Source organism: Mastigoproctus giganteus, chromosome 14, assembly GCF_048544385.1.
Source record: "Mastigoproctus giganteus isolate SK-2022 chromosome 14, ASM4854438v1, whole genome shotgun sequence".
NCBI lineage: Eukaryota > Metazoa > Arthropoda > Arachnida > Uropygi > Thelyphonidae > Mastigoproctus > Mastigoproctus giganteus.
Window position 1 is genome coordinate 94,801,444 of NC_143588.1, and position 14,282 is coordinate 94,815,725.

Consider the following 14,282-nt stretch of genomic DNA (forward strand, 5'->3'; position numbering starts at 1 on the left):
ATCCATCCCAGGTGCCTTTCTTGTGTTTATCCTCAACAATTTCTCCTCCACTTGCTCTCAGTTATTACAAAACCATCTAGCTCACTGCCAGAGTCTACTTCACCTCTGGCATTCCCCTTCTTGAATAACTCCTCATGTGTGAATGTAGATGCAATATATTCGTTTAGTTTGTTAGCCACCTGAGCAGTATCCTCAACTGTTCAACCATCAATATCCAGTGGACCAATCTGATTCATCCCTTTCATTCTAGAGTTTACATAGGTAAAGCACTCTTTTCTGTTTTTCTTTGCTTCCTTTGCCAAGGATTTCTCATAATCTGCCTTTGCCTGCCAAATCTCCTTTGTGACTTGGTTACAGACAAGCTTATATCTATCATAGGCTTCCATGTCACCCATTAATTTATATGTATCCCATGCATTTTTCTCCTCTGCCATATGTCTCATTAGTTCATCTGACATCCATTTAGGCCTAAACCTTGAACAATATTTCTTAGTTGGTATGTAAAGCCTACTAGCTTTCAGGATAAATTCTTTGAATGCTTCTCATTTTGAATTTGCTGTTGGTAACATCATCAGTTGGTCCCACTGTATAGAATATAAATACTGTCTCAGTCCATCGTAGTCACCTTTACGAAAGCAATAACCCTTCCCTTTACCCCTAATGGTAGTTACCTCTTTGAGTAAATCCCACTTCAGCACACTGTGATCACTGCCACCTAGTGGTTCCTTTATCTGCAGATTCTTAATACATGTAGAATCACTACTGATAATCAAATCAAGAGTATTACTCCCTCTGGTTGCCTCCCGAACATGCTGATGTAGAAAATAATCATCCAATAAATCCACAAAAGCCTCGTTAGTGTGTAAGTGACCAACTCACAAATTCCAGTCAGTATCTGGGAAATTAAAATCCCCCATTATAATACTCTCTGATTTACTGGCCCACTCTATTTCCCTGTACAGTTTCTTATTATACTCATTAGAGTCATTAGGCCTATAGCACACTCCTACTCTCAATTTTGATCTCCCAATACTTATGTCACACCAAACTGACTCGACACATCAGTGTCCATCGATGTCGACTGGCTTCACTTCCTTGGATTTTATGTGTTTCTTAATTAATAGCATAACTCCTCCTCCTTCCTATCCTGTCTATTCTTTCTGTACACATTTTACTCCCCAAATTCCAGTTCTGCATTCCTTATTTCTGTGTGTCGCCACGTCTCTGATATCCCTATAATATCCGCCTTTGATGCTTTGAGCAATACCTCAAATTCATCAAATTTATTTACCAAACTCCTAGCATTGGTGCACACGCAAGTATGCATGCACCTGTTCTTTTTCTTAACTACCCTAACACAACCCATGTGTTTACTTGTACCGCAGGGACTCTCAGCAGTCTCTGAAATATCCTGAATCTTGTTTTCCAGGCTTCTGCTCATTCCAATAGAAGCAGTGCAAGAATCACTTTCATCTCTGCCAGTGGCTACTATTAATCAATTAGTCCTTGTATTCCCCCTAAGCTAGCAGTTTTCCGACCCACCTAACACTGCCTCAATAGCATCAGCAAATATTCTTGCACCCTTTCTATTTAAGTGCATCCCATCCCTGTAGAAGCAGTCTGTCCTGTCAACAAGTACAGACCAGGCTGAAAAAAATTCTATACTTTGAGCCTTTCCCAATCTTTCCAGAGCCGAATTGATCAACAAGGCTCTCGTCATATACTCTCTCCTATCGTGTTTGGGCAGAATTGCAGACACTTTCAAATTCAACCCTAATTCACGGTTTTTTTCAACAGTGACCTGTACTTGTTAAGTAATTCTGCCGGTCTCCTACTCGTAATATCATTAGTGCTAACGTGTACAACGATGTCACCTTTTGTGCCCTTAAAGATGATATCCGCTCTACACCGTCAACCTTTGCCCCTGGCAGACATACCCCGGTCCTGTTCCACCAATCTTTTACATACCATGTTTCCCGTTTCCCTGACAATAGAGTCACCAACAACTACTAGTTCCTGTGGGACCAGTGCATTCTGCCTTGGGGGTTTCCGCTGTGTTGCGTGATGATCAAATGCAAGCTCTGGCGTTGATGAGGCCAGCTGAGAGCTTGATGCCCCCCACCCCAAATTTGATCCTTCGAGGGCATCTACCTTGTCCTTCACGCCCTCATATAGGCCTATAACAACGCTGAGTTGTCGCCTGATTTCCTTACACTCCTTACATCGGGCAACACAAAGACATCCCCCATGGCAGTATCATGTCCCATACCCGATTGTCCACAAACATCAAGCAAGCAGTGCATTTTAAAAGCTGTGATTCAGAGGGTAATTTCCCCCCCCCCCAGTTCTCCCCTGAGCCACAGCAACCCCATTAGCTTGAGCCTTTTGCTTTGCTGCTCTTAAATCGAAATCTGAGTCATGATTTCGATTTAATTTCAATAAAATTTCAATTTCGGTACAAAATTATAACCTTAAAGTTGTATCCCAAAAGAGTTATAACACTATATATCTATATATATTTTTCAGTATCGAGTATTATCTACGAGTTCCATTTATATAACTTCCGTATCAAGTTATGTATTAATTAATTATGTTACGTTTGTAAAATCTAAGTCGTTATATGTATTTAGTTAAAAAGTACAATTTAATTGACAATGAAGTTTAGCACGATTAATAGATTTTACTGATTAATTGACAATATTATATAATATGCTATACTATACTAAGCTAACGCTATCTAGTTCGGGATATCACGTTGTATCGTATAACAATGGCGGCAAGTTACGAATGGTAAATCTACAGACACTTAAGTATTAATTAACTTTCAAAATCTCGCTGTCTCAATTCATAATAAACCAAGGATCTTGACTAGGTCTATAAGCTACTTATAGAAAATAATTTAATATAACAATTTGTCAATAAAGCGGCTAAATATGGCTTTACCAATTTGACAGATCTGACCAATTTGACCGGCTTGACAAAACTTGATAAATCGGCTACGGCGACGTAGGTCTAAGTCTCTAAACTCTACAGTTTAATCAATATCTTTATAAAATAAGAAAATAATCAATATCGTTATAATCAATAGAACGATATTGATTTTGATATAATGAATACTGTTATAAAATAAGAAAGCCGAATATTCCTCAGTGGGAAATTGAGATAAAGGAAAACAAGCATTGTTTTCCTTTATCATGCCAGTGGTATTATGCTATACGAATGGCATTAGTATTTAATTAAGAAAAACTTACAAATCAAAAAACTAAATTAACTCACCTAATGACACTGGGACTGTTATATCTTCACGCACTAATGGGAGCACTTTTCCTTCCAGATCCGTTACAGTGAAGTTCTCAAGCCGTATCTTTTCAGTTAATTTATCTACAGCTGATTCCAATTCCTTTTTATTAACTTTGTGGTCTTGACTCTCGGAAGGAATAAGTTCATAGGACACCTTCACACTTCCTAAAAGCATCACAGTTAACAATAAGTTTTACTGAAACATTTATTTCTTATTACAGAAAATTTTGTATAGTTTTACATTAGGTTACCTAGGCTTATAATTTATAATTAACCTCCCCCCCCCCCATGTTTATTGCTCTATTATTGCTAATGCTTCCGACTTGAAACAAAAATATTTTGATAACAACAGTAGTTATAGCAATGAAACGACAGTATAATGTACAGAGTGGGTTTAAAGTCGCCAAACTTATATAATTGGATGTATCTCCGAGTATACAGTACTTAAGGGAACAACATGTAATTTTGCTGACGTAAATCGGAAGTAATATCATTAACTTTCTAAGTAAGCATTGCGTTTAGAACAGAGATGCTTTATTTTGAAGCAATATTTCAAAATCAATTGCTTTGTGATTCCTGTTATACAGGAACATTGAAAATATTTCATGACACATAACTTAGCAAGTGAATTCGTCATATGGGAATATGGTGGACTCGTGTGGTAAAATTTCTTGATTAAGAATTTTTTTAAGAGTGGCTGTGTCACTTAAGAAAAAATTTCTTAAGAGTGGCAGATCATCGACCCTGTTTTCTTTTCAGAAACAGTTAATTAAAGCCTATCGACAGTGAAATCTGTGTTTGAAATTTGAACGAACGACAGTGCCCACGAACTGGAAATCGCCTTTTCTGAGAAAAAATGTAGGGTGTAAGCGTCAGAAAGTAATCGTTCTGAAATAAAATTAGATGTTTAAGCATTTAAATTTTGCCCCTTTCCCTTGATTGATACTAAATTACAGGTAGTTCTCGACTTTACAAGTTAAATCGTTCCTAGTGCGCGCTCGTAATGCGGGAATTTATTTCATATAGACATAAGGTTAAAAATAGGGGTTACGTTCTCAATAATGAAATTAGTTAGCTAATTAGTTTATGTTTAAACAATGGTTGATTTATCCAAAGAAATGAAAACGTAGCCTGTAAAATCAAGGAAATTATAATAATAGAGAAATTATTTACGACTTACAAATGTTAAAGAATGTTTATTGTTCATCATCATCGTCGACTAAATGCACACTCGTTGGTTTGTTGCACAAGGAGTCTTCTTCAAAAATGCTTCAAGAGGCGTTTGTTTCCAAGATAATCTCCTCTTATAAATTTTACGATTGCATGCTTAAGCATTTTTTAACGGCACACACAAATTGCAACTAACACGATTCACGTGGAGTAACAAGTTTACGAAGCTTAAAAAAACGGAATGAAGAGAAGATTCTGAAAATTTATTTAAGTTTTTTATACGATTGAAGATTTCAGTAAAGGACAAACACATTTCACCATAATATCCTAAAAAACCACACAATTCCAGCTATCGAGTTTACTACCCGCTTGCAATAACAGAAAAGCTCAATAAACTGGAAAGTGCAAATTATTTTTATTGTTTTATGGCCGTGACCTCCAAAAATGTGCTTTAGAAAAACATCACAAAGGCGTTTAAAACTGATTCTTATAACAACGATGAAAGTTTAGTGCATTTTAATGATTTGAACTAATACAATTTACAAACCTTGCTCACGACCTTTTATATGGCCTTAAGCTCACACTCGTAACCTTAAAAATGACATTTTAGAGAGATAAATAGCTTAGTTATACAGTAAAAATTTCCGATTTCAACTTCCGAGATCTTGAAACGAATTAGCAAAATACAATGTGTTGTTGGGTTCACATTACGATATTTTAACGATACGATGGTGTCTCTGGAACGGATTAATATCGTAAAGCGGGATACGCTGTATTGTATAGCTACGCACGTGGTTTGGAATGCGGTATTTATAAATGTTTAGCATTCATTTTTTGGAAATTAATGTTCATATTTTCCATTTTGTTTATACTTGGGGGAAAAAACTCGTAAATCCCAGAACTCGTAAAGCGAAAACTGGTAAAGCGAGAACTGACTGTAATGTGCTATTAATGAAAATAATAGAACTTGAAAGTGCTCCCTAAAAATTTGTACTTAGCAAATTAGCATTAGCATTAGCATTAGTAGAGGGATTTGATGCAAGAAAGCAAGCTTATGCAGCATCAGCCAAAAAAATAAAAAATAAATGAAAATAAATAAATAAATAACCACTTCCACTTCACCCCTCTGTTCGTTCTAAATACCTGTCCAGCTGAGCCTTAAACTTATTTAGGCTATCAACTTCCACGACAAGGGATAGAAGTCTATTCCACCAACCAACCACCCGCTGGCTAAAGGCAAATTTCCTCACGTCTATCCTACATCTGTCTTTTCTCAATTTGAATTTATGCCCTCTCAGGTGATTATTCTGAGCAAGAGGAAGAATCCCATCAGCATTGAGCATGCTCAAACCATTCAAGGTTTTATACACCTCTATCAGATCACCTCTCCGGTGCCTAGTCTCCAGACACTGTAATTTGCAAAACTTAAGCCTTTCTTTGTAAGCGCACCCGTTTGTTCCATTCACTAATCTTGTTGCCCTTCTCTGTACTCGTTCCAGCAGCTCTACATCCTTCTTGAAATGAGGCCTCCAGACCTGTATACAGTACTCTAGGTGTGGCCTGACCATTGCCTTATACAAGGGAATAATCACTTCCTTATCCCTGCTGGAAAAATTCCTGTATATCATTGACAATATTCCATGAGCTACTCTTTCAGCCCGTCTGCACTGCTCAGAAAACTTCATATCTGCCTGCACATTGCAGGCAGATATGAAGCCTATGGGCTTCTAGTACCTTTCCAAAATACAAAAATAAGCTATAAAGGAGATAGCTATACAAGGATTAGCTATACAAACAGTTATACATGAAAGTTTCTTAGAGTCAACTGAAGTTAATTTATTGAATTCCATTTCTCCGAAGTTTCACATTTTTGCATGAAAAATTGCAGATATTTTGTTACATGACTAATTACAGATGATTATCCTCAGTGATAACTGAATTATGACCACCTACCTAATATCGTGTTGGACCAGCGTTCGCACCGATAACAGCTGCCATTCGCTTTTCCACAAGGTTTTCCTAGTGTTGGAATAAACGACGGTTTCGCGTCCATACGCATCACTTCTGGTTCCAAAACACCCCACCACAGGTGTTCAATTGGATTCAGGTCGCCAACCGGGCTAGCCGGGTGGGTAAAGTGCCTGCCTGGCAACCCAAAGGTCTATGTTTAACTTCAACTGCCGTTTCTCATCCCATCGACCTAATTATCATTGTATCTTATAATTTAATTTGAATTATAATTAACAAAAAATACAGTTTTCTTGTACTACCTAAATTTCTTTGTAACAGTATAAATAACACTATGATAACTGTAGTTTGGAATCGCTATTCCAAATGAAACCAATTTTCATAGTCGATAAAATGATATAGAGAAATTGTTTACAAAACAAAAAAAGTGCATAAATGAATAAAGCATAACTACAGATGAAAGCAGAGGGGGAAGATTGGGAAATCAGAAAGGTATTGATATAAAAGTAGATAATAAAAGCAAAAGAAAGAGCACGATGAAAAATTATAAATGCCGGTACTTTGAGTTCGAGTTCGAGTTAATATCCATGGAAGACAGCCTCAGTGTTAACAAGGGAAAGAAAAACTGTTCCTGTTACAACAAGAGAGAATTATGTCGATGAAATTCTCCAATCAAAATAATCAAGCAGCACTGGTTTGGACTGTATGAAAAAATAGTCAATGATGAAAAGTTAGAAATGATCAAAGAGACAAAATCATTAAATACGTTAATGATATTTTATAAATGCAAAGGTCTAACAGAAAAACTCCTTACAACAGTTCTCACTTATATCAAAATGCAGCAAATTATAAATGAATTTCAGATACCTCTTGTGACGTTCAAATTTTTGAAACAGGACGAAGGAAGGTTCATTGCAATCATTAGCTGGTTCTTTATATGTTCCTCTAATTCGATCCTCCGATTATCATTAAAAGTAACGTCGTCATATTCAGCAGCTAAAGGGAAGCATATATATATTGGAACATCCTCTTCAGCAATTTCCGTGTACATCACTATAGTTTCCCTGTTAGGATTATTGTATCTTGTGGTAGATATTGGAGTAGTCACTTCGTATGTGGATTTGGCAAATGATCTTGGTACTGTAATCTCTGTTTCACTAACAGGATTCATGATGGAATTAGCTGAATGTGAATTCTCACTTGTAGTTTCCATGGCATCCATGTAATTCGTTTCAGATGAGAATCGATTGCTCATTGTCATAGGAATATTGCTCGTGGAAGTGTACTGATGTTTGACTGTTGATAGAACCTCGGCTATTTCTTCTGGATGTTCTTCAGAGGTTTCTGGTAAAGCTGCTGTTGTTGTTCTTTCTTTTATAAATGAAGTGTGGTCATCAGAAATTGTCTCCGGTGTAGTTTCAGATGTAAATGGCCTTGTAAATTCCGCATCGCCAATGCTGGTAACTGAACTTAAAGAATGAACGACGGTACAGCTTCTATTTTCTTCATTTAGAACAGTTAATGGTATTTCAGTATCTACAGTAGGGTTCAGAATGTTATGTCCATCTGGAAGCTGGGAAGGAGTTTGATTTCCGCCTTGATTAAAGTTCAAAGTAATGCCCTCAGTTATAGTTGTTGATGGAATTTGTAATGTTATATCAGGGACAATTCCAATATCAGCATCATGCGAAGTTGATTCTAGCGTAGTAGAATCGACAGTATTAACTTCTGATGTTATTGTAACTCGGCTTATCCCTTTAGATGAATTTGAAATATCATTTTCAAATATTGATGAAACATCTGTTGTGTTATTGACACTAGCTGTAGTAATATTTTGGTGTACATTTGAAGGAATATCTGTTATTTTTTCCATAAAGATTGATGTGTTATCTTGCTGTATTGTTGAAGGTATCTCTGCTGCCATCTCGGTGAAGTTCTGTGTGATATCTTGTACGTATGCTGGAATATTTGTTACCCACTCCATGAAGTTAATTGTTGTATCTTGTAGTAAGCTGGATGGAATCTTTGTCATCACATTGGATACGGTGGGAAAATTATTTTCTGTAGTTGTTGCAGCAGTCTTCTTCGTGAAGCTGGATGTTGTTCCTTGTTGAACAGTAGATAGAATCTCTGAAACTTTGTCAGGGAAGGTCGAGATGGTACCAAGTTCAACAGTCGAAGAAGCAACTGTAACTTTCTCTATTAACTTTGATGTAGTGTCCTGCTGTATCGTTGATAGAACTTTTGAGACTTTTAGAACTGTGGTATCCTTAGTAGTTAATGGAACCTCTGTTGCACTTTTAATGGACCTCGATGTGGTATCTTGTTTAACAGTTGTAGCAATTTCTGCATCCTTCTCAGTGGTTGTTAGCGTAGTATGTTTTTCGATAGCTAATGAAATCTGTGTTATGTTCTCAGTAGAACTCGAGGTAGTATCTTGTTGGATTTCCGAAGGTGTTTCTGTTATCTCAGTACGAGACAATGTTGTTAAATGTTGTCTAGGTGATTGAATATCCTTTACTTTATCGGTGAAGCCCAGTGTAGTTGTTTCATCGACAGTTGGAAGAATCTCTGTTGCTTTCTGGGTGAACATCGATGTAATGCTTTCTTGGACAGTCAAAAAATTATCTGTCACCTTATTAACATTGGTTGGATTAGTATTCTGTCTGACTGGGGATGGATTCTCAGTTTCCTCCTCAGTGAAAGAAAATGCGCTATCTGGTTGGGTGGTTGATGGAATCCGAGTTAATTTCTCAGTAAAGCTGGATGTGGTACTTTGTTGCATATCCGTGGTAATCTCTCTGGCTTGTGTTATGCTCAGTGTGATATCCTGTTTTGGGGTCGATGGAATCTGTGTTACAATTTCACCAGGGCTCAGTGTAGTATCCTCTTGGTTGGGATATTGAATGAATGTTGTGTTCTCAACGAAGCTGGATTGAGTATTATCTAGGATAACTGAATGATTTTCTGTTGTACTCGAAGAAACATCTATTACCTTCTCATTTGCATCTGAAAAATAAAATTTTGATTTTACAAATAAAAAACCGTTAATTCATCATAGGAAAATTATATATAAAATTACAGATAGTATGAATCAGAGCTGTACTACTCAATATGTTCTACGTTGATAATAATATTAGTAAAATAATAAGAGGAGTTTACCTCAATATAGTGCGTAGAACACTTGCGTATGATACCCTCCAGAAATTAAAACGGAAAAAACGAAAAAATCGACAACTTACCGGTACATTAGAGTAAAATATAAATAATTAAATAATCAATTTAACACAATTCAAATCAATTTAAAACAATTAAAAAAATCTAATTAACGCAATTAAAAGAATCTAACGAAAATATTCAAAACGATTTTTCGTTTTTCGATTTTCGTTAGATTATTTTAATTGCGTTAACTTGATTTTTTTAATTGTTTTAAATTGATTTGAATTGTGTTAAATTGATTATTTAATTATTTATATTTTACTCTAATGTACCGGTAAGTTGTCGATTTTTTCCGTTTTAATTTCTGGAGGGTATCATACGGAAGTGTTCTACGCACTATATTATGTAAACTCCTCTTATTATTTTACTAATAAAATTACAGAGTAAATGGATATTTATTCCTAGAGTAATTATTAAAATTACACTGGTTTACGGTGTAACTGGGGTTTGAGTAAACGTATGTGGCAGTTATTTGTGCATGTTTACTGATTACTAAACCGAAGTCCGTTTGTTTCTATCACGTAAAGATTTTTCACAATTCATTAACAAAATATTACCTAGATATTATTAGCATTAGCATTAGCATTAGTAGAGGCATTTGATACAAGAAAGCAAGCTTATGCAGCATCAGCCAAATAAAAAAAAAAAAAAAAAAAACACTTCCACTTCACCCCTCTGTTCGTTCGAAATACCTGTCCAGCTGAGCCTTAAACTTATTTAGGCTATCAACTTCCACGACAAGGGATGGAAGTCTGTTCCACCAACCAACCACCCGCTGGCTAAAGGCAAATTTCCGCACGTCTATCCTACATCTGTCTTTCCTCAATTTGAATTTATGCCCTCTCAGGTGATTATTCTGAGCGAGAGAAAGAATCCCATCAGCATTGAGCATGCTCAAACCATTCAAGGCTTTATACACCTCTATCAGATCACCTCGCTGGTGCCTAGTCTCCAGACACTGTAATTTGCAAAACTTATGCCTTTCTTCGTAAGAGCACTCCTTTGTTCCATTCACTGATCTTGTTGCCCTTCTCTGTACTCGTTCCAGCAGCTCTACATCCTTCTTGAAATGAGGCCTCCAGACCTGTATACAGTACTCTAGGTGTGGCCTTACCATTGCCTTATACAAGGGAATAATCACCTCCTTATCCCTGCTAGAAAAATTCCTATATATCATTGACAATACACCATGAGCTACTCTTGCAGCCCGTCTGCACTGCTCAGAGAACTTCATATCTGCCTGCACAACCACCCCCAGGTCCCTTTCATTTTCTACCACTGTCAGTGTAGTACCACAGAGTTGATACGTTGCTCTGGGGTTGCTGTTTCCCATGTGTAGTACTTTACATTTGTCAATGTTAAACTTCATTTGCCACTTCTCAGCCCATCTGCTCAACCTTTCCAGATCCTGTTGCAGCAGCATAGTGTCAGTAGTGTCCTTGACAACCCTGCCAACCTTCGTATCGTCTGCAAACTTGGACATTAAGCTTGATATACCATCATCAATATCATTTATAAATACAGAGAACAATAAAGGACCAAATACTGAACCCTGAGGGACTCCACTAATAACATTAGTCCACGATGAGCAGTATCCATTGATTACCACTCTCTGTCTTCTCCCCCTCAGCCACCCCTTTATCCACAGCAGCAATTTGCCTCCAATGTCACACTGCTCCAATTTGTGCAGCAGTCTTCCATGTGCAACAGTATCAAAAGCCTTTCTAAGATCCAAGTATATAATATCAAAGTTATTCCCTGCATCCAGTTCCTTTGTGACTGCATCATAGTATTCAATCAAATTGGTCAGGCAAGACTTCCCCTTAACAAAACCATGCTGTGTCCGAGCTATAACTGAAGTCTTGTCTAAATGATCCTGCAGTGCTTCTTTAACTAGTGCCTCCATTAATTTTCCTGGAACAGAAGTTAAACTCACAGGTCTATACTTACTTGTGTCAGCCTTTGATCCTCCGTTGTGAATTGGGGTCACATTTGCACATCTCCAGTCTGTCGGTACCTCCCCTGAGTCCAAGGAAGCTCTCATAATTATGGCTAAGGGTTAATATAACTGGATAGATCCCATCCACCCCGGGTGCCTTTCTTGTGTTTATCTTCAACAATTTCTCCTCCACTTTACTCTCAGTTAGTACGAGATTCTCTAGCTTACTGCTAGAGTTGAATACACCTCTGGCATTCCCCTCGCTAAATAACTCCTCGTGTGTGAATATCGATGCAAAATATTCATTTAGTTTGTTAGCTACCTGAGCAGGATCATCAACAGTTGACCCATCGATATCAAGTGGACCAATCTGATTCATCCCCTTCCTTCTAGAGTTTACATAAGTAAAGAACTCTTTGCTATTTTTCTTTGCATCCCTTGCCAATGATTTCTCGTAATCTGCCTTCGCCTGCCTAACCTCCTTTGTAACTTGGTTACAGATCAACTTTTATCTATCACAGAAGCCTTTGTTAATTTGTATGTATCCCATGCATGTTTCTTCTCTGCCATATGCCTCATTAGTTCATCTGACATCCATTTAGGCCTAAACCTTGAACAATATTTCTTAGTTGGTATGTAAAGCCTAGTAGCTTCCAAGATAAGTTCTTTGAATGCTTCCCATTTTGCATTTGCTGTTGGTAACATCATCAGTTGGTCCCACTGTATAGAATTTAAATACTGTCTCAGTCCATCGTAGTCGCCTTTACGAAAGCAATAACCCTTCCCTTTACACCTAATGGTAGTTACCTCTTTGAGTAAATCCCACTTCAGTACACTGTGATCACTGCCACCTAGTGGTTCATTTATCTGCAGATTCTTAATGCATGAAGAATCACTGCTGATAATCAAATCAAGAGTATTCCTCCCTCTAGTTGCCTCCCGAACATGCTGATGTAGAAAACAATCATCCAGTAAATCCACAAAAGCCTTGCTAGTGTGTGAGTGACCAACTCACAAATTCCAGTCAATATCTGGGAAATTAAAATCTCCCATTATAAGACTCTCTGATTTACTGACCCACTCTATTTCCCTGTATACAGTTTCTTATTATACTCATCAGAGTCATTAGGCCTATAGCACACTCCTACTCTCAATTAATTTTGATCTCCCAATGCTTATGTCACACCAAACTGATTCGACACTGCACTGTCCAGCGATGTCCACTGGCTTCACTTCGTTGGATTTTATGTATTTCTTAACTAATAGCATAACCCCTCCTCCCTTCCTATCCAGTCTCTCCTTTCTGTAGACGTTGTACTCCCCAAATTCCAGTTCTGCATTCCTTATTTCTGTGTGACACCACGTCTCTGATATCCCAACAATATCTGCCTTTGATGTTTTGAGCAATACCTCAAATTCATCAAATGTATTTACTAAACTCCTAGCATTGGTGTACACGCAAGTATACATGCACCTATTTCTATTCTTAGCTACCCTAACACAACCCATGTGTTTACTTGTACCGCAATGACTCCCAGCAGTCTCTGAAATATCCTGCATCTTGTTTTTCAGGCTTCTGCTCATTCCAGTAGAAGCAGTGCAAGAATCTCTTTCACCTCTGCCAGTGGCTACTGTTAATCTATTCGTCTTTGTCTCCCCCCAAGCTGGCAGTTTTCCGACCCACCTAACACTGCCTCGATAGCATTAGCAAATATTCTTGCACCCTTTCTATTTAAGTGTATCCCATCCCTGTAGAAGCAATCTCTCCTGTTAACAAGTACAGTCCAGGCTGAAAAAAATTCTACCCCTTGAGCCTTGCACAATCTTTCCAGGGCCGAATTGATCGACAAGGCTCTCATCATATACTCCCTATCGTGTCTGGGCAGAATTGCAGACACTTTCAAATTCAACCCTAATTCACGGCTTTTTTTCAACAGTGACCTGTACTTGTTAAGCAATTCTGCCGGTTTCCTACTATACGCATTTATCTCCTATTATACGCATATGTGTACATAACTATAGTTTCTGCAATGGTTTACAAGTTTTATACCTCTTTATTCGTAATCATTATCAAATATTTGCCTCAAATACAACAGATTGTGCATGTTTAACCCGTAATTACACAAACTGCAAGGTCATACTGCAAGGTAGCCGACCTTGACCCAGGAAGGAAACAGCCCTCCCCCCATCCCGATTTGCCGAAAGGGCCCATCTGTGATTCCCAGAATTTTATTTTCCAGTGGAGTCTGGGAAACTCCTGTGTGTAGTTACGGGTTAAACTTGTCTGAGCATGCACTCACTTGTTTGTACAGTCCACTCAACCACAGAGTCTATATAAGTGGCACATCCCTTATGCGGTCACAGTTCTCCTGTAAAAACCGTCGTGAGCTCTCGTTGTGTGTTAGTTTTCTTTTTAGTATGGCAACGAGAAAGCGTATGAACAGTCCCGACATATTTTGTTACATATGTGGTTGTTTTGTTCATGTAAAACACGCGAAATATTACCGATTTTGTAAAAAAATCGTAGTATGCATACTTTGACATAAAACTAGGCGATCAGGATAAATCGTGGGCACCGCATAAAGTATGCCATACATGTGTCGAACATCTTAGAAAATGGAGTCAAGGAAAAAAGGTGTTCTTGCCATTTGCTGTTCCTGTGGTGTGGCGCGAGCCAGTAAGCCAT

At 37.7% G+C, this 14,282-nt stretch overlaps 1 protein-coding gene across 1 annotated transcript in view; it reads right to left on the minus strand.

Moving 5' to 3' along the window:
* The window catches only part of LOC150075397 (uncharacterized), a 42,463-nt gene that overhangs the window by 25,584 nt on the left and 2,597 nt on the right, over positions 1–14,282 (minus strand). The window contains exons 2-4 of the mRNA XM_090388475.1: positions 8,257–9,447; positions 7,306–8,193; positions 3,277–3,465 (exon numbers count right to left, since the gene is read on the minus strand). Coding sequence (XP_090244601.1) covers positions 3,277–3,465; positions 7,306–8,193; positions 8,257–9,447 — 2,268 coding nt within the window. The remainder of the gene's footprint in view (positions 1–3,276; positions 3,466–7,305; positions 8,194–8,256; positions 9,448–14,282) is intronic.